Source organism: Hyla sarda, chromosome 11 (assembly GCF_029499605.1).
Source record: "Hyla sarda isolate aHylSar1 chromosome 11, aHylSar1.hap1, whole genome shotgun sequence".
In the NCBI taxonomy this organism is placed as follows: Eukaryota; Metazoa; Chordata; class Amphibia; order Anura; family Hylidae; genus Hyla; species Hyla sarda.
Genome location: NC_079199.1, coordinates 102990604 through 103015782, shown reverse-complemented (window position 1 = coordinate 103015782; position 25179 = coordinate 102990604). Strand labels below are relative to the sequence as shown.

At 43.1% G+C, this 25179-nt stretch overlaps 1 protein-coding gene across 1 annotated transcript in view; it reads left to right on the top strand.

Annotated features, from left to right (window-relative positions):
- LOC130295773 (NACHT, LRR and PYD domains-containing protein 12-like) overlaps positions 1 to 23603 on the top strand; it is a 31901-nt gene extending 8298 nt beyond the window's left edge. Inside the window, exons 3-12 of the mRNA XM_056546859.1 lie at positions 1462 to 1639; positions 2585 to 2650; positions 3199 to 4894; positions 6541 to 6627; positions 9356 to 9526; positions 16929 to 17099; positions 19317 to 19490; positions 20299 to 20469; positions 21914 to 22072; positions 22965 to 23603. Coding sequence (XP_056402834.1) covers positions 1462 to 1639; positions 2585 to 2650; positions 3199 to 4894; positions 6541 to 6627; positions 9356 to 9526; positions 16929 to 17099; positions 19317 to 19490; positions 20299 to 20469; positions 21914 to 22072; positions 22965 to 23001 — 2910 coding nt within the window. The 3' untranslated portion in view covers positions 23002 to 23603. The remainder of the gene's footprint in view (positions 1 to 1461; positions 1640 to 2584; positions 2651 to 3198; positions 4895 to 6540; positions 6628 to 9355; positions 9527 to 16928; positions 17100 to 19316; positions 19491 to 20298; positions 20470 to 21913; positions 22073 to 22964) is intronic.
- Positions 23604 to 25179: the final 1576 nt, after the last annotated feature.

Below are 25179 nucleotides of genomic sequence, written 5' to 3'. Positions count from 1 at the left end.
CTGCTCCTATATACAAGAATATAACTACTATAATACTGCTCCTATATACAAGAATATAACTACTATAATACTGCTCCTATATACAAGACTATAACTACTATAATACTGCTCCTAGGTACAAGAATATAACTACTATAATACTGCTCCTATATACAAGAATATAACTACTATAATACTGCTGCTATATACAAGAATATAACTACTATAATACTGCTCCTATATACAAGAATATAACTACTATAATACTGCTCCTATATACAAGAATATAACTACTATAATACTGCTCCTATATACAAGAATATAACTACTATAATACTGCTCCTATGTACAAGAATATAACTACTATAATACTGCTCCTATATACAAGAATATAACTACTATAATACTGCCTCCTATATACAAGAATATAACTACTATAATACTGCTCCTATATACAAGAATATAACTACTATAATACTGCTCCCTATGTACAATAATATAACTACTATAATACTGCTCCTATATACAAGAATATAACTACTATAATACTGCTCCTATATACAAGAATATAACTACTATAATACTGCTCCTATATACAAGAATATAACTACTATAATACTGCCTCCTATATACAAGAATATAACTACTATAATACTGCCCCTACATACAAGAATATAACTACTATAATACTGCTCCTGTATACAAGAATATAACTACTATAATACTGCCTCCCATATACAAGACTATAACTACTATAATACTGCTCCTATATACAAGAATATAACTACTATAATACTGCTCCTATATACAAGACTATAACTACTATAATACTGTCCCTATATACAAGAATATAACTACTATAATACTGCTCCTATATACAAGAATATAACTACTATAATACTGCTCCTATATACAAGAATATAACTACTATAATACTGCTCCTATATACAAGAATATAACTACTATAATACTGCCTCCTATATACAAGAACATAACTACTATAATACTGCTCCTATATACAAGAATATAACTACTATAATACTGCTCCTATATACAAGAATATAACTACTATAATACTGCTCCTGTATACAAGAATATAACTACTATAATACTGCCTCCCATATACAAGAATATAACTACTATAATACTGCTCCTATATACAAGAATATATCTACTATAATACTGCTCCTATATACAAGAATATAACTACTATAATACTGCTCCTATATACAAGAATATAACTACTATAATACTGCTCCTATATACAAGAATATAACTACTATAATACTGCTCCTATATACAAGAATATAACTACTATAATACTGCTCCTATATACAAGAATATAACTACTATAATACTGCCCCCTATGTACAAGAATATAACTACTATAATACTGTCTCCTATATACAAAGCTATATTACATCATTTATTAATTAGTATTATTATATTTCATATTATTTATTGATATTTTCTGGATTTCAGTCTTATATACAAATGAGGAATGACCTCTGCCCCAGTATTTTCTCGGAGAGATTGATACAAAATATTTTCCAAAAGGGAAGGAAAGGTGTAATAGGGTTCTGGGAATGCCTCTTCTCTGTAGCCATTGGACGCTCCGATCCCAACCTTGTGACAATACTGGATGAAATCCTTCAGACAGGTGACTATTATACTGTCATTGTCCTCTTCTTATTTAAAGACGCATTCTAAAAATCTTTACTAAATGTTTTTGTTATATAGTGCAGCATAAGATATTATTATAGAACATTGAAAAGGAGTATAACAACTATACAGGATATCCTGATCCCATAGAGATAGCAGCAGTATACAGATAAAGCTGGAGGGGAGGTGTATATAACTACTATATATCCTGATCCCATAGAGATAGCAGCAGTATACAGATAGAGCTGGAGGGGAGGTGTATAACTACTATATATCCTGATCACATAGAGATAGCAGCAGCAGTATACAGATAGAGCTGGAGGGGAGGTGTATAACTACTATATATCCTGATCCCATAGAGATAGCAGCAGTATACAGATAGAGCTGGAGGGGAGGTGTATAACTACTATATATCCTGATCACATAGAGATAGCAGCAGTATACAGATAGAGCTGGAGAGGAGGTATATATCCTGATCACATAGAGATAGCAGCAGCAGTATACAGATAGAGCTGGAGGGGAGGTGTATAACTACTATATATCCTGATCCCATAGAGATAGCAGCAGTATACAGACAGAGCTGGAGACGAGTTGTGTAATTTATACTTATTCTGATCCCATAAAAATAAGATAAGACCTTGGAGGGGTCTAGAAGTTATTAGAAGGGGATCTGGTAGGTGATGATGTCGTCCTGTAGATCACAGGAAGTCAGAATCAGTAATGAAATCCTGTTGTTACCATCAACACTGAAAGATTAAGAAAGTCAGACTGGTGATCACATGACCAAGTAAGCTGTGCTGGAAGAAACAGATTGTGATGTAGAACTAGTGAGCGAGCATGATATGGGCAAACAAACCAACCCCAGACCTTCCAATAAAAGATGGCAACACAAGATCTGCTACGACAACGTGTCCATTGTGTGACAATATATTGTATATTGTAGGTGACCACCTTATAGAACAGATGATTCTGGATAAACACGGGCCATGTCTGTTTACAGAGCTGAAAGGTAAAGACCTCCGTGTGAACGAAGCCTGATAATGTAACGGTAGACCTCCGCCAATGGCATCAGAACGAATAGATATCCAAAGGATAGGGGATCAGATGACTGATCGCGGGGGTCCCGCTGCTGGTCTCCCTGCTGCACCCGGCATTCGTTTAGAGCGACGGGTGCAGCGCCGGAGGCTTGTGATGTCATGGCCGCGCCACGCTCGTGATGTCATGGCCATGCCCCCTCAATGCAAGTCTATGGAAGGGGGCGTGACGTCCGTCACGCCCCCTTCTATAGACTTGCATTGGGGGGCGTGGCCATGATGTCACGAGCGGGTCGTGGAAGTGATGTCACGAGCCAGTCGTAACCGTGACGTCATGATGCTCCACCCCGCATCGCCAGTCATCCAACACGGAGCGAAGTTTGCTCCATGCACCGGATGTCTGAGGTGCCTCATTCGAGAACGCAGGGGTACCCAGCAGCGGGACCCCGCAATCCAACATCTTATCCCCTATCCTATGTCTAGGGGTGGAGTACCCCTTTAATGTAGTTCTCTATTCTTTTAGACATCCAGACGCTCCATAAAAACCATCTGTGGAGGAAAAGTCAATATTTGGTGGAGCACAAACCCCCAGGGTCCACCTTGGATTCGCAAATCTTCTACATCTCTGAGCGCTACGTCAACATCGTGGTTGTCTCGAGTGACCAAAGAAAGCTACAACCTCAGAATGAGCTGATAATGACCGGGATAAAACACGAGAAGTGCATGTATGATAAAAGAACCACCATGGAACGTATTGTCCCCAACAAGCTGTTCCGATGGTGTCACCAAATCGGGCATGCGCCGCATACAGTGATGGTGAAGGGCGTTCCGGGCGTTGGGAAGACCACGCTCATGCAGAAGTTTGTCTACGACTGGGTGACCGGGAAACTCTACCAGAGATTTGCTTTCGTCTTCTTCTTCAAATTCCGCACACTGAATCACCTGGAGGAGGTCAGTCTGGAGACGCTGATCCTTCGGGAGTACCCTCACCTGCAGAATCATCTCGGAAAGATCTTACAGAAGCCGGAAGAACTGCTCTTCATATTCGATGGCCTGGATGAAACGATTCACCAAATGGATTTCTGGTCCGATCAACTCTTGACCAACGTAAGACAGGCGGATGGTCTCGGTGTGGTGGTCGTCAGTTTGGTCAAACAGTACCTTCTTCCCGGCTGCTACGTCTTAATGACCAGTCGCCCAACCAAACTGGCATCGGTAGGTACGGGTGTTTTTCAGAGGGTGTCCGAGATCATGGGCTTCTATCCCAAGGAGAGGAAACAATACTTCGAAGGGTTTTTCCAAAATGAGGACATTTCTAATAAAATGTTTAAATATGTGAAGGAGAACGACACGTTGTACACGTTCTGTTATATCCCGTCCTACTGCTGGATCATCTGTACCGTATTATCCAAAAGCTTCCAGACAAGTAGTGGTCAGTCGGTGACCTTCTTACCCAGAACAGTGACCCAACTCTTCGCGATATTTGTGGCCAACATTCTGTCCAACCACAGTCTGCACAAAGATGACGTTCAGAATCTTCTAAAGTCCATCGGATGGTTGGCAGAACATGGAGTCATGAATCACCTGATTATTTTCGATGGTCTGGATCTGGGATCTTTCCATGTTGACGCTTCGTCTCCTCTACTATCAAGTTTTCTCATCGAGGCCGACCAACCTCCAACCTATTCCTTCCTACACCTCACTATTCAGGAGTTCTTTGCTGCTCTGGTCCACTATATGGACTATAACCCAGAGAAACTCCATAAGTCACTGAAGAAAACCCAACTCTTTGACGATAACCGCGGTGACATATTTGTTCGTTTCCTCTGCGGCCTATCGGATACAACCACCGCGTCCTTTTTAAAAGACTATTTGGGGGAGTTTTCTACCAAAACGTCAAAGATTCTTATTGAGTGGCTTCTACAGACCATCCATGAGACCTGGAAGGAGAACGAATACAAAGATGACAACCGAAGGCTCCTGGGGGCATTTGTCTATCTTTTTGAGACCAGAAACAAGGCTCTCATTTTGGAATCTTTGGGATCGGGCAAATGTTTCGACTTTTCTTACGTACATTTGACACCGCTAGACTGCAGCGTATTTCCATTTATTCTAGAATCTTGTGTAGAGACCAAAAGACTCAATCTAGAATCGTGTAGTATTCAAAGGGAGGGATTGGAAAGACTGTGTGGAGCTCTACATACTGTAAAGGACCTCAGGTAAGAAGATTCTTTCTTTTTATCAGAAGAGGACATCTAGTTTAAAGGGGTACTCCTCTGGAAAACATTATTATTTAAATCAACTGGTGCCAAAAAGTTAAACAGATTTATAAATTACTTCTATTTAAAAATCTTAAAGGGGTTATCCAGGAAAAAACTTTATATATATATATATATATATATATATATCAACTGGCTCCAGAAAGTTAAACAGATTTATAAATTACTTCTATTATAAAATCTTAATCCTTTCAGTACTTATGAGCTTCTGAAGTTAAGGTTGTTCTTTTCTGTCTAAGTGCTCTCTGATCACACGTGTCTCGGGAACTGCCCAGTTTAGATGCAAATCCCCATAGCAAACCTCTTCTAAACTGGACAGTTCCCGAGACATTTGTCATCAGAGAGCACTTAGACAGAAAAGAACTACCTTAACTTCATAAGCTTATAAGTACTGAAAGGATTAAAACATTTTAATAGAAGTAATTTACAAATCTGTTTACCTTTCTGGAGCCAGTTGATATATAAAAAAAAAGTTATTTTCCTGGATAACCCCTTTAATCCTTCCAGTACATATCAGCTGCTATATGTTGCACAGGAAGTTCTATCCATTTTGAATTTCCTTTTTGTCTGAACACAGTGCTCTCTGCTGACACCTCTGTCCATGTCAGGAACTGTCTAGAGCAGGATTGTTTTGCTATGGGGATTTGCTCCTACTCAGGACAGTTCCTAAAATGGACAGAGGTGTCAGCAGAGAGCACTGTGGTCAGACAAAAAGGAAATTCAAAAAGAAAAGAACTTCCTGCGCAATATACAGAAGCTGATAAGTACTGGAAGAATTAAGATTTTTAAATAAAAGTAATTTACAAATCTGTTTAACTTTCTGGCACCAGTTGATTTAAAAAATATATTTTCTAGACGAGTACCCCTTTAATATTTTGGGTATCATGTCGTTGCGAAGAGTTTTTTACATCAGTTTTAGAGAATACTTTAGAAATGTTTTGCCCTTAGCTCTACATCTTTATCTTTTTAGATAGCACCGGGGACATATTTTAGATTTGCCCATCTTTCTAACCCAAATCATTGAAGTATTGGTACACTGACGTCTACTCCATATACAGTTCGGTGACTTTTTTCCCATTTGCCTTTTCTTTTATCTTAAAAGGGTATTCCAGGAAAAAACTTTTTTATTTATATCAACTGGCTCCAGAAAGTTAAACAGATTTGTAAATTACTTCTATTAAAAAATCTTAATCCTTCCAATAATTATCAGCTACTGAAGTTGAGTTGTTCTTATCTGTCTGGCACCAGTGCTCTCTGCTGACATCTCTGCTTGTCTCGGGAACTTCACAGAGTAGAAGAGGTTTGCTATGGGGATTTGCTTCTACTCTGGACAGTTCTTGAGACAAGTGTCATCAGAGAGCACTTAGACAGAAAAGAACAACTCAACTTCAGCAGCTCATAAGTACTGAAAGGATTAAGATTTTTTAATAGAAGTGATTTACAAATCTGTTTAACTTTCTGGAGCCAGTATATATATATATATATATATATATATATATATATATATATATATATATAAATAAAGTTTTTTAGTACCTATTTGGAGAAGGTCACACCGGTAACGTAATGTGTTTTATGTATTTTAGCCTTCGTGACAACAATCTAAAGGATGGAGATGTCGACTTCATATGTTCTGCATTAAATCAAACAGACTGCAGGATCCAGAAGTTGAGGTAAGTTAAAGGGGTTATCCAGGAAAAAAACTTTTTTTATATATATCAACTGGCTCCAGAAAGTTAAACAGATTTGTAAATTACTTCTATAAAAAAAAAAAAAAAACTTCATCCTTTCAGTACTTATAAGCTGCTGAAGTTGAGTTGTTCTTTTCTGTCTAAGTGCTCTCTGATGACACCTGTCTCGGGAACCGTCCAGAGTTGAAGCAAATCCCCATAGCAAACTTCTTCTACTCTGTGCAGTTCCCGAGACAGGCAGAGATGTCAGCAGAGAGCACTGTTTCCAGACAGATAAGAACAACTCAACTTCAGTAGCTGATAATTATTGGAAGGATTAAGATTTTTTTAATAGAAGTAATTTACAAATCTGTTTAACTTTCTGGAGCCAGTTGATCTAAAAAAAAAATAGTTTTTTCCTGGAATACCCCTTTAATACTCGAAAATCTGTTGTGAACTGGCGGACAGACCCAAAGGACATGATCTAGAACCGTGGAAATCAAGTTTCCATAACAAACACTCTCAGTAGGAACTCATAGAGAATACCTGCCAACATATTTACATGATGACACTTTAAAGGGGTACTCCGCCCCTAGACATCTTATCCCCTATCCAAAGTATAGGGGATAAGACGTCTAATCGTGGGGGTTCCTGCCGCTGGGGACCCCTGCAATCTCCCTGCTGCACCTGGCGTTTGTTTAGAGAGTCGGGTGCAGCGCCGGAGGCTCGTGACGTCTCGGCCATGCCCCCTCAATGCAAGTCTGATTGCGGGGGTCCCGTCGCTGGGTACCCCCGCATTCTCGAATGCAGCACACCAGACATCCGGTGTACGGAGCAAACTTCGCTCCGTGTTGGATGACTGACGATGCGGGGTGGAGGCTCGTGACGCCAGGGTCATGCCCCACTCGTGACGTCACAGCCATGCCCCCTCAATGCAAGTCTATGGGAGGGGGCATGACTGCGTCACGCCCCCTCCCATAGACTTGCATTGAGGGGGCATGGCCGTGACGTCACGGGTGGGGCATGACCCTGGCGTCACGAGCTTCCGCCCCGTATCGCCAGTCATCTGGTACGGAGTGAAGCTCGCTACGTGCATCGGATGTCTGGGGTGCCGCATTCAAGATCGCAGAGGTCCCCAGTGGCGGGACCCCCGCAATCAGACATCTTATCCCCTATCCTATGTCTAGGGGTGAAGTACCCCTTTAATGTAGTTCTTCATTCTTTTAGACACATCCAGATGCTCCATAAGAACCATCTGTGGAGGAAAAGTCAATATTTGGTGGAGCATAACCCACCGGGGTCCACCTTGGAGTTCCAAAGTTGTGACATATTTTCGATTCGCCCATCTTTCTAACCCAAATCAGAGACATATAATTCATAAATATAAATTATAAACATATCTATATTTTGGGGAGCAGGTTTCCTTTGTTAGGTGCCATTAAACAGAATACAATATAATGAGTTTCCTTGCCTCTATAAGGGGTTATCCAGCAAAGTAAACAACCTGTGTATGTTCTCAATATATATAATAAAGTAATTTACTAATATAATGTTATTAGCCATAGTGCCCAGATCTGTCATCATCATCTGTGCTCTCTCCCTTGTAGCTGTGACTTCACCTCACAGGCAGTGAAAGCAGTCTGCACGCTCCCCCCTCCCCTCTACCCTACTGGCTTCTCAGGATGAGACCAGTGATGTGAAGAGGGGGAAGATCATATTACTGCTCATTAGATTTATGACTCATTAGATAAGGCAGCAGGAAGCTCTCTCAGTCACACTGCTGCCTTATCTAATGAGTCATAAATCTAATGAGCAGGAATACCAGCTCCCACCCCCTTCACATCACTGGTCTTGTCCTGAACATACAGGAGGGGAGGGGGGAGGAGGAACGGAACAAACTGCTTTGACAGCCTGTGAGGTCACAGGTCACAGCTACAAGGGGGAGACCTGTGCACTACGGCTAATAACATTATATTAGTAAATTGCTCTAATATATTTTTTGACACTATACAAAGGATTTTTTTTTCTTCGGACAACTCCTTAAATGCGCGGAGAAAAATCCATCCAGCGTAAAACAGTAAATAGAAGACATGGTGGCAGGTATAGGGGGCTGCTGCAGTTAGTATAGTTTTTTTTCTAGTTTTCCGGGCCCTGTCACAAGTCAATTTGGGGTAAGACTTTGGTATGTTGGTGTAGGTAGAGCACCTGAGAACACCTGGTTGGTCTGACAAAATGGCAGTGTAATGTGTGTTCCCAATATATTTAAAGGGGTACTCCAGTGCTCCATACATTTTGTTAAGAACCCTAGGAGCCGGAGGCCATGATCGTGAGGTCACGGTCAGGCCCCCTTGTGACTTCACATCACGCCCCCTCCATTCATGTCTATGGAAGGGGGCGTGTCTGCCGACACGCCCCCTCCCATAGACATGAATGGAGGGGGCTTAGCATGACATCACGAGGGGTGTGGCCGTGATGTCATGACCACTGCCATGGGACCCCGCTTTTGTTTGTTTATAACACCGGGTGCTCCAGGAGATCATGGGGGGTTCCCAGCAGCGGGATCCCCGCGATCAGACATCTTATCCCCTATCCTTACGATAGTAGATAAGATGTCTAGCAGTGGAGTACCCCTTTAAGTCACGAAGTATATATACATATATGAATATATGTTTTTTTTTTGTAGTTTCGTTCACTGTTTATAATACATATGTTTTGCATCTTTATTTACCAGCTTGAGCAGTAACAGTCTGACGCACGATTGCTGTCCTCAGTTATCTTCTGCTGTGACTAAAAACCAGTCCCTGAAGAAACTCGACCTGTCGTATAACAACTTGTCAGGACCGCGGTTCAGTGACTTGGTGGAGGCTCTGTCCAAACCAACATGTAGCATAGAGGAACTAACGTGAGTATACGACTTCTTCAGTGTATATGAGTCTCCAGGGCCGGCTCCGCCTATAGGCAAAATAGGCACCAGCCTAGAGCGCACTCTTAATGGGGGCGCCTCTCTGCCACAGCAATAAAGTAAACCAGCATCTGAAGCACCCGCCCATCCAGAAAAACCATGCCAAAACCCCTGATTGATTACATGAGGAGGTGGTTTGTTACAGTGTGTCACCCCAGTAGTAAGGAGATTACATGAGGAGGAGGTTTGTTACAGTGTGTCACCCCAGTAGTAAGGAGATAACATGAAGAGGAGGTTTGTTACAGTGTGTCACCCCAGTAGTAAGGAGATTACATGAGGAGGAGGTTTGTTACAGTGTGTCACCCCAGTAGTAAGGAGATAACATGAAGAGGAGGTTTGTTACAGTGTGTCACCCCAGTAGTAAGGAGATTACATGAGGAGGAGGTTTGTTACAGTGTGTCACCCCAGTAGTAAGGAGATTACATGAGGAGGAGGTTTGTTACAGTGTGTCATCCCAGTAGTGAGGAGATTACATGAGGAGGAGGTTTGTTACAGTGTGTCACCCCAGTAGTAAGGAGATTACATGAGGAGGAGGTTTGTTACAGTGTGTCATCCCAGTAGTAAGGAGATTACATGAGGAGGAGGTTTGTTACAGTGTGTCACCCCAGTAGTAAGGGGGATTACATAAGGAGGAGGTTTGTTACAGTGTGTCACCCCAGTAGTAAGGAGATTACATGAGGAGGAGATTTGTTACAGTGTGTCACCCCAGTAGTAAGGAGATTACATGAGGAGGAGGTTTGTTACAGTGTGTCACCCCAGTAGTTAGGAGATTACATGAGGAGGAGGTTTGTTACAGTGTGTCACCCCAGTAGTAAGTAGATTACATGAGGAGGAGGTTTGTTACAGTGTGTCACCCCAGTAGTAAGGAGATTACATGAGGAGGAGGTTTGTTACAGTGTGCCACCCCAGTAGTAAGGAGATTACATGAGGAGGAGGTTTGTTACAGTGTGTCACCCCAGTAGTAAGGTGATTACATGAGGAGGAGGTTTGTTACAGTGTGTCACCCCAGTAGTAAGGAGATAACATGAAGAGGAGGTTTGCTACAGTGTGTCACCCCAGTAGTAAGGAGATTACATGAGGAGGAGGTTTGTTACAGTGTGTCACCCCAGTAGTAAGAAAATTACATGAGGAGGAGGTTTGTTACAGTGTGTCACCCCATTAGTAAGGAGATTAGATGAGGAGGAGGTTTGTTACAGAGTGTCACCCCAGTAGTAAGGAGATTACATGAGGAGGAGGTTTGTTACAGTGTGCCACCCCAGTAGTAAGGAGATTACATGAGGAGGAGGTTTGTTACAGTGTGTCACCCCAGTAGTAAGGAGATTACATGAGGAGGAGGTTTGTTACAGTGTGTCACCCCAGTAGTAAGGAGATTAGATGAGGAGGAGGTTTGTTACAGTGTGTCACCCCAGTAGTAAGGAGATTACATGAGGAGGAGGTTTGTTACAGTGTGTCACCCAGTAGTAAGTGGGTTTACATGAGGAGGAGGTTTGTTTACATTGTGTCACCCCAGTAGTAAGGAGATTACACGAGGAAGAGGTTTGTTACAGTGTATCACCCCAGTAGTAAGGAGATTACATGAGGAGGAGGTTTGTTACAGTGTATCACCCCAGTAGTGAGGAGATTACATGAGGAGGAGGTTTGTTACAGTGTATCACCCCAGTAGTAAGGAGATTACATGAGGAGGAGGTTTTTTACAGTGTGTCACCCCAGTAGTAAGGAGATTACATGAGGAGGAGGTTTGTTACAGTGTGTCACCCCAGTAGTAAGGGGGATTACATAAGGAGGAGGTTTGTTACAGTGTGTCACCCCAGTAGTAAGGAGATTACATGAGGAGGAGGTTTGTTACAGTGTGTCACCCCAGTAGTAAGGAGATTACATGAGGAGGAGGTTTGTTACAGTGTGTCACCCCAGTAGTAAGGAGATTACATGAGGAGGAGGTTTGTTACAGTGTATCACCCCAGTAGTAAGGAGATTACATGAGGAGGAGGTTTGTTACAGTGTGTCACCCCAATAGTAAGGAGATTACATGAGGAGGAGGTTTGTTACAGTGTGTCACCCCAGTAGTAAGGAGATTACATGAGGAGGAGGTTTGTTACAGTGTGTCACCCCAGTAGTAAGGAGATTACATGAGGAGGGGGTTTGTTACAGTGTGTCACCCCAGTAGTAAGGTAATTACATGAGGAGAAGGTTTGTTACAGTGTGTCAACCCAGTAGTAAGGAGATTAGATGAGGAGGAGGTTTGTTACAGTGTGTCACCCCAGTAGTAAGGAGATTACACGAGGAGGAGGTTTATTACCGAATGTCACCCCAGTAGTAAGGTGATTACATGAGGAGGAGGTTTGTTACAGTGTGTCACCCCAGTAGTAAGGAGATTACATGAGGAGGAGGTTTATTACCGAATGTCACCCCAGTAGTAAGGTGATTACATGAGGAGGAGGTTTGTTACAGTGTGTCACCCCAGTAGTAAGGAGATTACATGAGGAGGAGGTTTGTTACAGTGTGTCACCCCAGTAGTAAGGAGATTACATGAGGAGGAGGTTTGTTACAGTGTGTCACCCCAGTAGTAAGGAGATTACATGAGGAGGAGGTTTGTTACAGTGTGTCACCCCAGTAGTAAGGAGATTACATGAGGAGGAGGGTTTGTTACAGTGTGTCACCCCAGTAGTAAGGAGATTACATGAGGAGGGGGTTTGTTACAGTGTATCACCCCAGTAGTAAGGAGATTACATGAGGAGGAGGTTTGTTACAGTGTGTCACCCCAGTAGTAAGGAGATTACATGAGGAGGAGGGTTTGTTACAGTGTGTCACCCCAGTAGTAAGGAGATTACATGAGGAGGGGGTTTGTTACAGTGTATCACCCCAGTAGTAAGGAGATTACATGAGGAGGAGGTTTTTTACAGTGTATCACCCCAGTAGTAAGGAGATTACATGAGGAGGAGGTTTGTTACAGTGTGTCACCCCAGTAGTAAGGAGATTACATGAGGAGAAGGTTTGTTACAGTGTGTCACCCCAGTAGTAAGGAGATTATATGTGGAGGAGGTTTGTTACAGTGTGTCACCCCAGTAGTAAGGAGATTACATGAGGAGGAGGTTTATTACCGAATGTCACCCCAGTAGTAAGGTGATTACATGAGGAGGAGGTTTGTTACAGTGTGTCACCCCAGTAGTAAGGAGATTACATGAGGAGGAGGTTTGTTACAGTGTGTCACCCCAGTAGTAAGGAGATTACATGAGGAGGAGGTTTGTTACAGTGTGTCAGCCCAGTAGTAAGGAGATTACATGAGGAGGAGGTTTGTTACAGTGGTTCACCCCAGTAGTAAGGAGATTACATGAGGAGGAGGTTTTTTACAGTGTGTCACCCCAGTAGTAAGGAGATTACATGAGGAGGAGGTTTGTTACAGTGTGTCACCCCAGTAGTAAGGGGGATTACATAAGGAGGAGGTTTGTTACAGTGTGTCACCCCAGTAGTAAGGAGATTACATGAGGAGGAGGTTTGTTACAGTGTGTCACCCCAGTAGTAAGGAGATTACATGAGGAGGAGGTTTGTTACAGTGTATCACCCCAGTAGTAAGGAGATTACATGAGGAGGAGTTTTTTTACAGTGTGTCACCCCAGTAGTAAGGAGATTACATGAGGAGGAGGTTTGTTACAGTGTGTCACCCCAGTAGTAAGGGGGATTACATAAGGAGGAGGTTTGTTACAGTGTGTCACCCCAGTAGTAAGGAGATTACATGAGGAGGAGGTTTGTTACAGTGTGTCACCCCAGTAGTAAGGAGATTACATGAGGAGGAGGTTTGTTACAGTGTGTCACCCCAGTAGTAAGGAGATTACATGAGGAGGAGGTTTGTTACAGTGTATCACCCCAGTAGTAAGGAGATTACATGAGGAGGAGGTTTGTTACAGTGTGTCACCCCAGTAGTAAGGGGGATTACATAAGGAGGAGGTTTGTTACAGTGTGTCACCCCAGTAGTAAGGAGATTACATGAGGAGGAGGTTTGTTACAGTGTGTCACCCCAGTAGTAAGGAGATTACATGAGGAGGAGGTTTGTTACAGTGTGTCACCCCAATAGTAAGGAGATTACATGAGGAGGAGGTTTGTTACAGTGTGTCACCCCAGTAGTAAGGAGATTACATGAGGAGGAGGTTTGTTACAGTGTGTCACCCCAGTAGTAAGGAGATTACATGAGGAGGGGGTTTGTTACAGTGTGTCACCCCAGTAGTAAGGTAATTACATGAGGAGAAGGTTTGTTACAGTGTGTCAACCCAGTAGTAAGGAGATTAGATGAGGAGGAGGTTTATTACCGAGTGTCACCCCAGTAGTAAGGAGATTACATGAGGAGGAGGTTTGTTACAGTGCGTCACCCCAGTAGTAAGGAGATTACATGAGGAGGAGGTTTGTTACAGTGTGTCACCCCAATAGTAAGGAGATTACATGAGGAGGGGGTTTGTTACAGTGTGTCACCCCAGTAGTAAGTAGATTACATGAGGAGGAGGTTTGTTACAGTGTGTTACCCCAGTAGTAAGGAGATTACATGAGGAGGAGGTTTGTTACAGTGTGTCACCCCAGTAGTAAGGAGATTACATAAGGGTGAGGTTTGTTACAGTGTGTCACCCCAGTAGTAAGGAGATTACATGAGGAGGGGGTTTGTTACAGTGTGTCACCCCAGTAGTAAGGTAATTACATGAGGAGAAGGTTTGTTACAGTGTGTCAACCCAGTAGTAAGGAGATTAGATGAGGAGGAGGTTTATTACCGAGTGTCACCCCAGTAGTAAGGAGATTACATGAGGAGGAGGTTTGTTACAGTGCGTCACCCCAGTAGTAAGGAGATTACATGAGGAGGAGGTTTGTTACAGTGTGTCACCCCAATAGTAAGGAGATTACATGAGGAGGGGGTTTGTTACAGTGTGTCACCCCAGTAGTAAGTAGATTACATGAGGAGGAGGTTTGTTACAGTGTGTTACCCCAGTAGTAAGGAGATTACATGAGGAGGAGGTTTGTTACAGTGTGTCACCCCAGTAGTAAGGAGATTACATAAGGGTGAGGTTTGTTACAGTGTGTCACCCTAGTAGTAAGGTGATTACATGAGGAGGAGGTTTGTTACAGTGTGTCACCCCAGTAGTAAGGAGATTACATGAGGAGGGGGGTTGTTACAGTGTGTCACCCCAGTAGTAAGGTGATTACATGAGGAGGAGGTTTGTTACAGTGTGTCACCCCAGTAGTAAGGTGGGGAGGGGCAAAGCGTGGAGCCAATGGGCGGGGTCCCGGGGTGACAAAAATCCTTGCCCCAGCCCTGTGAGTCTCTGGGATACAGAACGGTTTATATATCTCGTACTGTATAATAGTAATGACGATGTAGGTTACATCACTCCAATATAATAATTACAGACAACATTGACACCTAACACTGAGGATTACACATTACACAATGAGCGCTATAAAGATAGTCAACTATATGGCGGTACGACAGATAAGACACAGTATATGGCCATATTGCATCATCCCACGGTGAACACATCCAACAAGTAACTATGGGGCACGATGGAGGTAAGTAATGAATACAGCAGTGGTCTCCAACCTGCGGACCTCCAGATGTTGTAAAACTACAACACCCAGCATGCCCGGACAGCCAACGGCTGTCCGGGCATGCTGGGAGTTGAAGTTTTGCAAAAGGGAAGCCTTGATTTACCTTTCATGATCAGTGTGGATCCTCTGGAGGGGGCAAACAGGTTTTTGGCTGTCTGGGCCTGCTGGGAGTTGTAATTTTGCAACATCTGGAGGTCCGCAGGTTGGAGACCACTGGAATACAGTATACAGACCTCTGCTAAAGTGCTAGTGCAAGGGATGTCCGGTGTCCCCCACCTAACCTTGGACAGGGACGTGAACACATAGATTCAAAACAGGGCTAGAGCCCCACTTATATTGTATTTTATATATTTTATGTATTTTTTATTTTTATGTATTTTATTTTTATTTATGTATTTTGTTTTTATTTTTGTATTTTATTTTTGTTTTTTGTTTTTTATATTTTTATGTATTTTATTTTTATTTATGTAGTTTGTTTTTATTTATGTATTTTTATTTATACTTTATTTTAATTTTTTTATGTTGTTATTTTTATGTATTTTATTTTTATTGTATTTGATGTATTTTATATATTTCTATTGTATTTGATATATTTCATATAGAAAGCTGAGCGCAACGTGTCGGACGAGGATTCATTTAAAAACATTTTTGCATAAAAATAAATTCATAAAATAGAAAAATAAAAATAAAACAAATTAAAGGGGTACTCCACTGGCAAACATTTTTTTTTTAAATCAACTGATGACAGAAAGTTAAAAAGATTTGTAAGTTACTTTTATGAAAAAAATCTTAATCCTTCCAATACTTATCAACTGCTGTATGCTCCACAGGAAGTTCTTTACTTTTTGAGTTTATTTTCTGTCTGACCACAGTGCTCTCTGCTGACACCTCTGTCCATGTCAGGAACTGTCCAGAGTAGTAGAGGTTTGCTATGGGGATTTTCTCCTACTCTGGACAGTTCTTGACATGGACAGAGATGTCAGCAGAGAGCACTTTGGTCAGACAGAAATTCAAAAAGAAAAGAACTTCCTGTGGAGCATTCAGCAGCTAATAAGTACTGGAAGGATTAAGAATTTTTAATAGAAGTAATTTACAAATCTGTTAAACTTTCTGGCACCAGTGTATTTAAAAAAAAAAATGTTTTCCAGCGGAGTACCCCTTTAAAGGGTACTCCGGTGGAAAACTTTTTATTTTATTTTATTTTTTTTTTAAATCAACTGGTGCCAGAACAGATCTGTAAATTACTTCTATTAAAAAAAATCTTAATCCTTCCAGTACTTATTAGCTGCTGATTTCTTCAGAGGAAATTATTTTCTTTTTGGAACACAGAGCTCTCTGCTGACATCACGAGCACAGTGCTCTCTGCTGACATCTCTGTCCATTTTAAGAACTGTCCAGAGTAGGAGAAAATCCCCATAGCAAACATATGCTGCTCTGGACAGTTCCTAAAATGGACAGAGATGTCAGCAGAGAGCACTGTGTGATGTCAGCAGAGAGCTCTGTGTTCCAAAAAGAAAATAATTTCCTCTGTAGTATTCAGCAGCTAATAAGTACTGGAAGGATTAAGCTTTTTTAATAGAAGTAATTTACAAATCTGTATAACTTTCTGGCACCAGTTGATTTAAAAAAACTAAAAACTCCCAGTAGAGTACCCCTTTAAGTGGGCCTGGTCAGCTGAAGTGGAGCATAGACAGCAGAAATCTCAGGTAGACATTGTTTCTCGGCCATCTTTTACGTCTGATCTGCTTTGCCTCGACAGTCTGATCTCTTGTGACCTGACGGACGGTTCGTCTTCTCATTTGGCCTCTCTAATAAGTCGGAGCCACAATCTCCGGACCCTCGATCTGTCCGATAATGGTCTGGAGGGGCCTCAGTTCGGAGAGTTGATGGGAGCCTTGTCAAGGCCAACGTGCAGGATAGAAGAACTAACGTGAGTATACGCAGGGCTCAAGTCCGGCAGGAACGCAGGGGAACGGAGTTCCTGCACTTTTTCTACAGCAGGAACTCTCTTTCCATTAGCAGAAGTCCTGCAGGACCGGTCCTTGAGTGGAAATCTGGGGGGGGTTCCCACACTTTTTTCCCAGGACTTGACTCCTGAGTAAACGTCAATGTCTGGACCGGGACGCACGGGATTCGTCCTAAACCAAGGACCGTGTGTTGTTGGTCTGGGGAAAGTCTGAAAACTGTCTACGAAAGTCACCAGCGGAAATCTCCTCTCTATGGTCTCCAGTCTGTGGCCACAGTATGGACATCACTGGTACGGAGGTATTAAAGGGGTACTCCACTGGGACACATTTTTATTTTATTTTTTTAAAACAACTGGTGCCAGAAAGTTAAACAGATTTGTAAATGACTTCTATTAAAAAAATCTTAATCCTTCCAGTACTTATCAGCTGCTGTTATGATCCACAGGAAGTTCTTTACTTTTTGGATTTATTTTCTTCCTGACCACAGTGCTCTCTGCTGACACCTCTGTCCAGTTTAGGAACTGTCCAGAGCAGGAGAGGTTTTCTATGGGGATTTACTCCTACTCTGGACAGTTCCTAAAATGGACAGTGGTGTCAGCAGAGAGCTCTGTGGTCAGGCAGAAAAGAAATCCAAAAAGTAAAGAACTTCCTGTGGATCATAGCAGCAGCTGATAAGTACTGGAAGGATTAAGATTTTTTAATAGAAGTAATTTACAAATCTGTTTAACTTTCTGGCACAAGTTCATTTAAAAAAAAAAAAAAAAAGTTTTCCAGTGGAGTACCCCTTTAAAGTGCAACTGTCATGGACTTGGGGCTATATAACCTCTACACGGCCTTTGTACTGTGTGTAGATTTTGTATACAGTAGTGTTTTTACCTTAGTTTTTATCACCCCAAAAAACCTTTTTGATAGTAGCCGCACACAGTCGGATAGGCGTGGCGCAAGGTTCGCTATTCCCCGCCGCCGACACACCTATCCCCTGTACGTCAGCACTGGGACCGCTGTGTGATGGACACACAGGTCCCAGCGCATGCGCATCTTAGCTTATACCCTGTGCGTGCCGCAGCGTGTAATCCTGGTAAGTGCTCGCTCCCGCCGCCTGCCTCCTCAGTGCGCCTGCACAGTGCTAGAGGCAGAGAGTGCTTCCAGTACTTATTAGCTGCTGAATACTACAGAGAAAATTATTTTCTTTTTGGAACACAGAGCTCTCTGCTGACATCACAAGCACAGTGCTCTCTGCTGAGATCTATGTCCATTTTAGGAACTGTCCCGAGCAGCATATGTTTGCTATGGGGATTTTCTCCTTCTCTGGACAGTTCTTAAAATGGACAGAGGTGTCAGCAGAGAGCACTGTGCTCGTGATGTCAGCAGAGAGCTCTGTGTTCCAAAAAGAAAATAATTTCCTATGTAGTATTCAGCAGCTAATAAGTACTGGAAGGATTAAAGGGGTTATCCAGAAAAAACTTTTTTATATATATCAACTGGCTCCAGAAAGTTAAACAGATTTGTAAACTACTTCTATTAAAAAATCTTAATCCTTTCAGTACTTATGAGCTTCTGAAGTTAAGGTTGTTCTTTTCTGTCTAAGTGCTCTCTGATGACATGTGTCTCGGGAACCGCCCAGTGTAGAAGCAAATCGGGTGGTTCCCGAGACAGGTGTCATCAGAGAGCACTTAGACAGAAAAGAACAACCTTAACTTGAGAAGCTCATAAGTAGTGAAAGGATTAAGATTTTTTAATAGAAGTAACGTGTCATCAGAGAGCACTTAGACAGAAAAGAACAACCTTAACTTCAGAAGCTCATAAGTACTGGAAGGATTAAAATTTTTTAATAGAAGTAACGTGTCATCAGAGAGCACTTAGACAGAAAAGAACAACCTTAACGTCAGAAGCTCATAAGTACTGGAAGGATTAAGATTTTTTAATAGAAGTAATTTACAAATCTGTTTAACTTTCTGGAGCCAGTTGATTAAAAACAAAAAAATAAATAAAACATTTCCAGTGGAGTTCCCCTTTAACTTACTCAAGATAACCACGGCTACTACTGCCCGGCATTGTCTGGAAATATTTTTATTATTTTATTATAAATTGGAATATTTGGGCATAAAAAGTACATGCACCTGTGATAGATCAATACATTTTATTAATTTTATTTTATTTTTTCGTTTTTTTTTATGTAGATTGAGCTGTAATGGCACGAAGATAGACAGGTCCAGTATCCAATTGGCTTCTACTATATCGAGAAATCAATCTCTCCAGAAGCTTAACCTGGGTGGGAGTCAGCTGGTCGGCCCTCTCTTCACGGAGTTAATGGAGGCGCTGTCCAGTGTTTCCTTCAGGATAGAGGAGTTGATGTGAGTATAAGGCATCTCATCTGATTATATACTGTAGAAACAATTAAAGGGGTACTCCGCTGCTCAGCATTTGGAACAAACTGTTCCGAACGCTGGAGCCGGCGCTGGGGGCTCGTGATGTCATAGCCCCGCCCCCTCAATACAAGTCTATGGGAGGGGGTGTGACAGCCGTCACAGTTTGTTCCAAATGCTGAGCAGCAGAGTACCCCTTTAATGTGTAACAACAAGCCAGACCTATAGAGAAACAAGAAAAAATAGGATACCAACGAAACAGATGACCGGCACTGCTATAACAGTCCTATAGAGACAAATGGACTTCAAAGGTGCGGTGGGTCTTTTGCGGCGCTGACTCGGAACAGGCACATCAGGTGAGTATAAAAGGTTTATTAAAATGCAACGCGTTTCACCGCACAAGCGCGGCTTCATCAGGCATCTCATGTGGCTGGAGTGTGTCAGCAGTTCCTACAAGAGGAAGGCATTGATGCTATGGACTGGCCGCCCGTTCCCCTGAATCCAATTGATCACATCTGGGACTTCTCGCTCCATCCACCACAGACTGTCCAGGAGTTGGCGGATGCTTTAGTGGGGTTTTCCTCTGTGATTTTGAGGGTGACTCCATATCCAGACCTCCAGGGGTTAATACATTTCATTTCCATTGATAATTTTTGGTGATTTTGTTGTCACATTCAACTATGTAAAGAGGAAAGTATTTCATACGATTAGTTCATTTAGATTTAGGAGGTGTTATCTTAGTGTCCCCTTTATTTTTTGGAGCAGGGTATAATACACCAACTTATGTTCCTTGCAGTTTGAGAGATGTCCACTTGACAGACAGAGCCTGTGCACATCTGGCAATGGCGCTACGCAAGAACCAGTCCCTGAAGACACTCGACTTGTCCTATAACAACCTAGTTGGTCCTCATTTTGGGGATCTGATGGGCGCCCTGTCTGGTCCAAGCTGCCGGATAGAGGAATTACAGTGAGTATAACATCTATAGGGACGTAAAGGGGAACCCATAACTGATGTGCAGTCTTAAGAAGAGTCGTTTTGTCTCAAAAAGGTGAATAGAAGGGCATGGAAAATATGAGAATGATCGTCTACATCAGTGGTCTCCAATGGTGGCCGTTGACTGTCTGGTGGAAGTTCTTGAACGTTCCATGAAGTTTACCAGCTGAGTCCTCCTAGATCAGTGGTCTCCAATGGTGGCCGTTGATTGTCTGGTGGAAGTTTTTGAACGTTCCATGAAGTTTACCAGCTGAGTTCTCCTAGATCAGTGGTCTCCAATGGTGGCCGTTGACTGTCAGGTGGAAGTTCTTGAACGTTCCATGAAGTTTACCAGCTGAGTCCTCCTAGATCAGTGGTCTCCAATGGTGGCCGTTGACTGTCAGGTGGAAGTTCTTGAACGTTCCATGAAGTTTACCAGCTGAGTCCTCCTAAATCACTGGTCTCCAATGGTGGCCGTTGACTGTCTGGTGGAAGTTCTTGAACGTTCCATGAAGTTTACCAGCTGAGTTCTCCTAGATCAGTGGTCTCATAACTCTGGACTCCTATATGTTTTGCGGCACCTGGAGGCCACAGCTTGGAGACCACTGATCTAGATGTTCCAGATGTTTCCACCAGGGATATCCGCACAAAGACTAGAAACGGGGTTTGAACCCCTGCCCTTTTGATGCCTCCTCTTTAAGTAATATCAAGGTAAATGAACAGCCCATTTTTATACTTAACCCCCCTGCCCCCCAAAATGTCTGTGCACGTCCCTGGTCTTCACTGTCCATCATGAACAAATATTAGAGAATTTACCAAGTTTCCTTCATAGACAGTGTTAAAGGAGTACTCCGCCGAAAAACATCTTATCCCCTATCCAGGGTATTGAAAGAGCTTTATTCGTCATTACAAATCATACAATAAATTACAATCGCACAAAGCATGACAGTACAATATACAGCACAGGTTCCCTAAGCTATACACCGTACCACATGCTACACTAACACTCCGCTCCATTACTGGTTGGTTCATTCCTGTGGTATAGGGAGGGGGGAGTCCCTTTAAAGGGGTTATCCGGCCAAAGACATCTTATCCCCTATCCAAAGTATAGGGGATAAGATGTCTGACCACCAGGGAAACCCTGCGATCTCGGGCCGCCGGCGGCGGCGAGAACATGGAAGCTTGGAGCTACCACGTTCGTAATGTCACGCCACGTCCCCTCCATTCATGTCTATGGGAGGAGGCGTGACGGCTACTATGTAGCAGTCACGCCTCCTCCCATAGACATGAATGGAGGGGGCGTGGCAGCTGCAGTCACCAGTCATCTGACACGGAACGGAGTACACGGATGACTGGGGTGCCACGCAAGAGATTTCGGGGGTCCCCAATGCCAATCAGACATCTTATCCCCTATCCTCCTATTGTTTTTTCCCCCCAGGCTGCAGAGTATCGGGCTGACAGATGAATACGTCTCATTTCTGGAGTTGCTGAAGAACAGTCGGAGCCTCAGGTGTCTGGATCTGAACCGGAACTACATAAAAGACACCGACCGACTAATGGAGCAAATGAGGACGTCCCGCAACCTGGAGGAGCTCAGGTACATGACGAAGTGGGGCAAGGACAGCCACGATATCACGGTATTAAAGGGGTACTCCGTCCCTAGACATCTTATCCCCTACTTCTATTTAAAAATCCTATCCTTACAGTACTTATCAGCTGCTGTATGTTTCACAGGAAGTTGTGTAGTTCTTTCCAGTCTGTCCACAGTGCTCTCTGCTGACACCTCTGTCCATGTCAGGAACTGTCCGGAGCAGGATTGGTTTGCTATGGGGATTTGCTCCTACTCTGGACAGTTCCTGACATGGACAGAGGTGTCAGCAGAGAGCACTGTGGACAGACTGGAAAGAACTACACAACTTCCTGTGAAACATACAGCAGCTGATAAGTACTGGAAGGGTAAAGATTTTTATATAGAAATAATTTACAAATCTGTTTAACTTTCTGGCACCAGTTGATTAAAAAAATGTTTTGTAGCGGAGTACCCCTTTAACTTTGGGTCCTTCAATGACATGGTGGGTCAGACAGAAAGGAAATTCAAAAAGAAAAGAACTTCCTGTATAGCATGCACATACAGCAGCTGATAAGTACTGGAAGGATTAAGATTTTTTAATAGAAGTAATTTACAAACTGGTTTAACTTTCTGGTACCAGTTCATTTAAAAAAACATTGTTTTCCACCAGAGTACCCCTTTAAAGAGTCTCAAAACATGACAGGTGATTATCGGTCAGACCAGAATCTCCTGCGAAAAGAAGAGGACCCATGTGTAGCTAGATATTTCCGGGATCTTGCCCCTTGGAGGCGCTAGAGACAGTCAGCTTCAGCTGGTTTTCATAATATCGAGGGGAAGATAGAGAACTGTTTCATGTATTATGGATACATGTTTCACGCATCAGTCAACTCTTCACCAAATATGTGTTTTTCCCTTGCAGAATGAATTTCAGAAATATCTTAGCACTAAAGCCTTAAGATGGAAGCTGAATTCCTCCTCAGATGACTTTCCTCCAGTTTTGTCACTTTTATGGTAATTTTAATCCAATGGGACGTCACCTCCTACACACGGCAAAGGAAGATTGTCCGAGGAACCATGGAAACCTTCAGTACATGACATGAGGATGGATCAGAACCAGGGGTCAAGTCCTGGGGAAAAAGGGTAGGAACTCACCCAAGATTTCTAAGCTGGTCCTGAATGACTCCTCCTAATGGGAACAGTGTTCCTGCTATGGAATAAGTGCAGGAACTCAGTTCCCATGCGTTCCTGCAGGACTTGAGCCCTGATCAGAACCCATCGGCTGGCTGAAGATTTCCCCAAACAAGATGACCAGATATGAGTGTGAATAGATGGGTCTACTGACACCTCTTAAATTTGGGGTGGAAAAAACGGTACATGCCGAAACATGGGTGTATGTGGCAATGACGCTGAGACAATTGGGGTCTCCTCTTGATGACCTTCCTCAATGTTACATCATATATGACATCACAGGGGTCTAGGGTGGGTTGAAAGTAAATATCAGATCTCGACATATCAGGGTATGAAGAAAAAAAGACCTCAAAAGGCGCTGCAGATTCCCAAAAAGTAAACCAAACCAGAGATGTGGTGGTAGTACGAAGCACTGGGAGGTCTATTGTAACAGATAAAACAATAAAATACAGATTACGCATTTCGGGGGAGCCACCCCCTTCTTCGGATCAGAGTATGAAGAAGGGGGTGGCTCCCCCGAAACGCGTAATCTGTATTTTATTGTATCTATTACAATAAACCTCCCAGTGCTTTGTACTACCACCACATCTGTTTTGGTTTACTTTTTGGGAATCTGCAGAGCCTTTTGAGGTCTTTTTTTCTTCATACCTAAGTTCCATCAGGATTGGTTGTTCCTCTTCTCCTGCGACCTCCGGCTTAGCAGCAGTCCTACCATCTCTACAACTCCTGGTAACCCCAGTGTGGGTTGATACGCAAGTTCTTACTTGCTCTCAGGTGAGCAGTCACTACCTAGGGGTTTGTCTATCTTGACCCCCTATTGCTGTGTTGTATACGGTATCACACAAGGCGCCCCCCTCTGGTCTCCTTTTTTCTCTTCCACAGACATATCAGGGTGACTGGTTCAGTGGTGTTATCAGTAGCGCTCGGGGGCAATATACAAATAATTTAAAGGGGTACTCTTCTGCTCAGCGTTTGGAGCAAACTGTTCCGAACGCTGGAGTCAGTGCCGGGAGCTCGTGATGTTGTAGCCCCACCCCCTCATGATTTCACGCCCCGCCCCCCTCAATGCAAGTCTATGCTAAAGCTGGTGCCGGAGCTTGTGATGTCATATCCCCGGCCCCTAAATATGTCACGTCCTGCCTTCTCAATGCAAGTCTATGGGAGGGGGCGTCACGCCCCCTCCCATAGACTTGCATTGAGGGGGCGGGATGAGACATCATGAGGGGGCGGGGATATGACATCACGAGCTCCCGTTTGTCCTAAACGCTGAGCATAATCTATTTTTGAATGGTTGGAGTTCGCTTTTTCTGGTGCAAAGCTCCAAATTCGCTTCTCCCCTTTACACACCGTACAGAGAACATTAAAGGGGTACTCCGGCCATAGACATCTTATCCCCTATCAAAAGGATAGGGAATAAGATGTCTGATCGCGGGGGGGCCCCCGAAATCTAGCATGCAGCACCCACCTGTGAGCACTGCAGGAAGCGCTGGAGGCTCCAAGTCTTATGCCTCCCGACCACGGGGACGGAGTATCGTGACGTCACGACTCCGCCCCCTGTGTGACGTCACGCCCCGTCCCCTCAATGCAAGTCTATGGGAGGGGGCGTGACAGCCGTCACGCCCCCTCCCATAGACTTGCATTGAGGGGGCGTGACGTCACGAGAGGGCGGGGCTATGACGTCACGAACTCCCGGCGCCGGCTCCAGCATTCGGAACAGTTTGTTCCAAACGCTCAGCAGCGGAGTACCCCTTTAACGACAGTGCCCATTTAAGTTTCAGTCAAAAATTCTGTGATTCTTCTTGACTTGTAAGGTACATTTCAGACAGAATGGGAAATTTATCAATGCCTGTGCAGAGTAAAGGTTGTCCTGTTGCCCATAGCAACCAATCAGGTCGCTTCTTTCATTTTTCAAAGGCCTTGTTAAAAATGAAAGAAGAAATCTGATT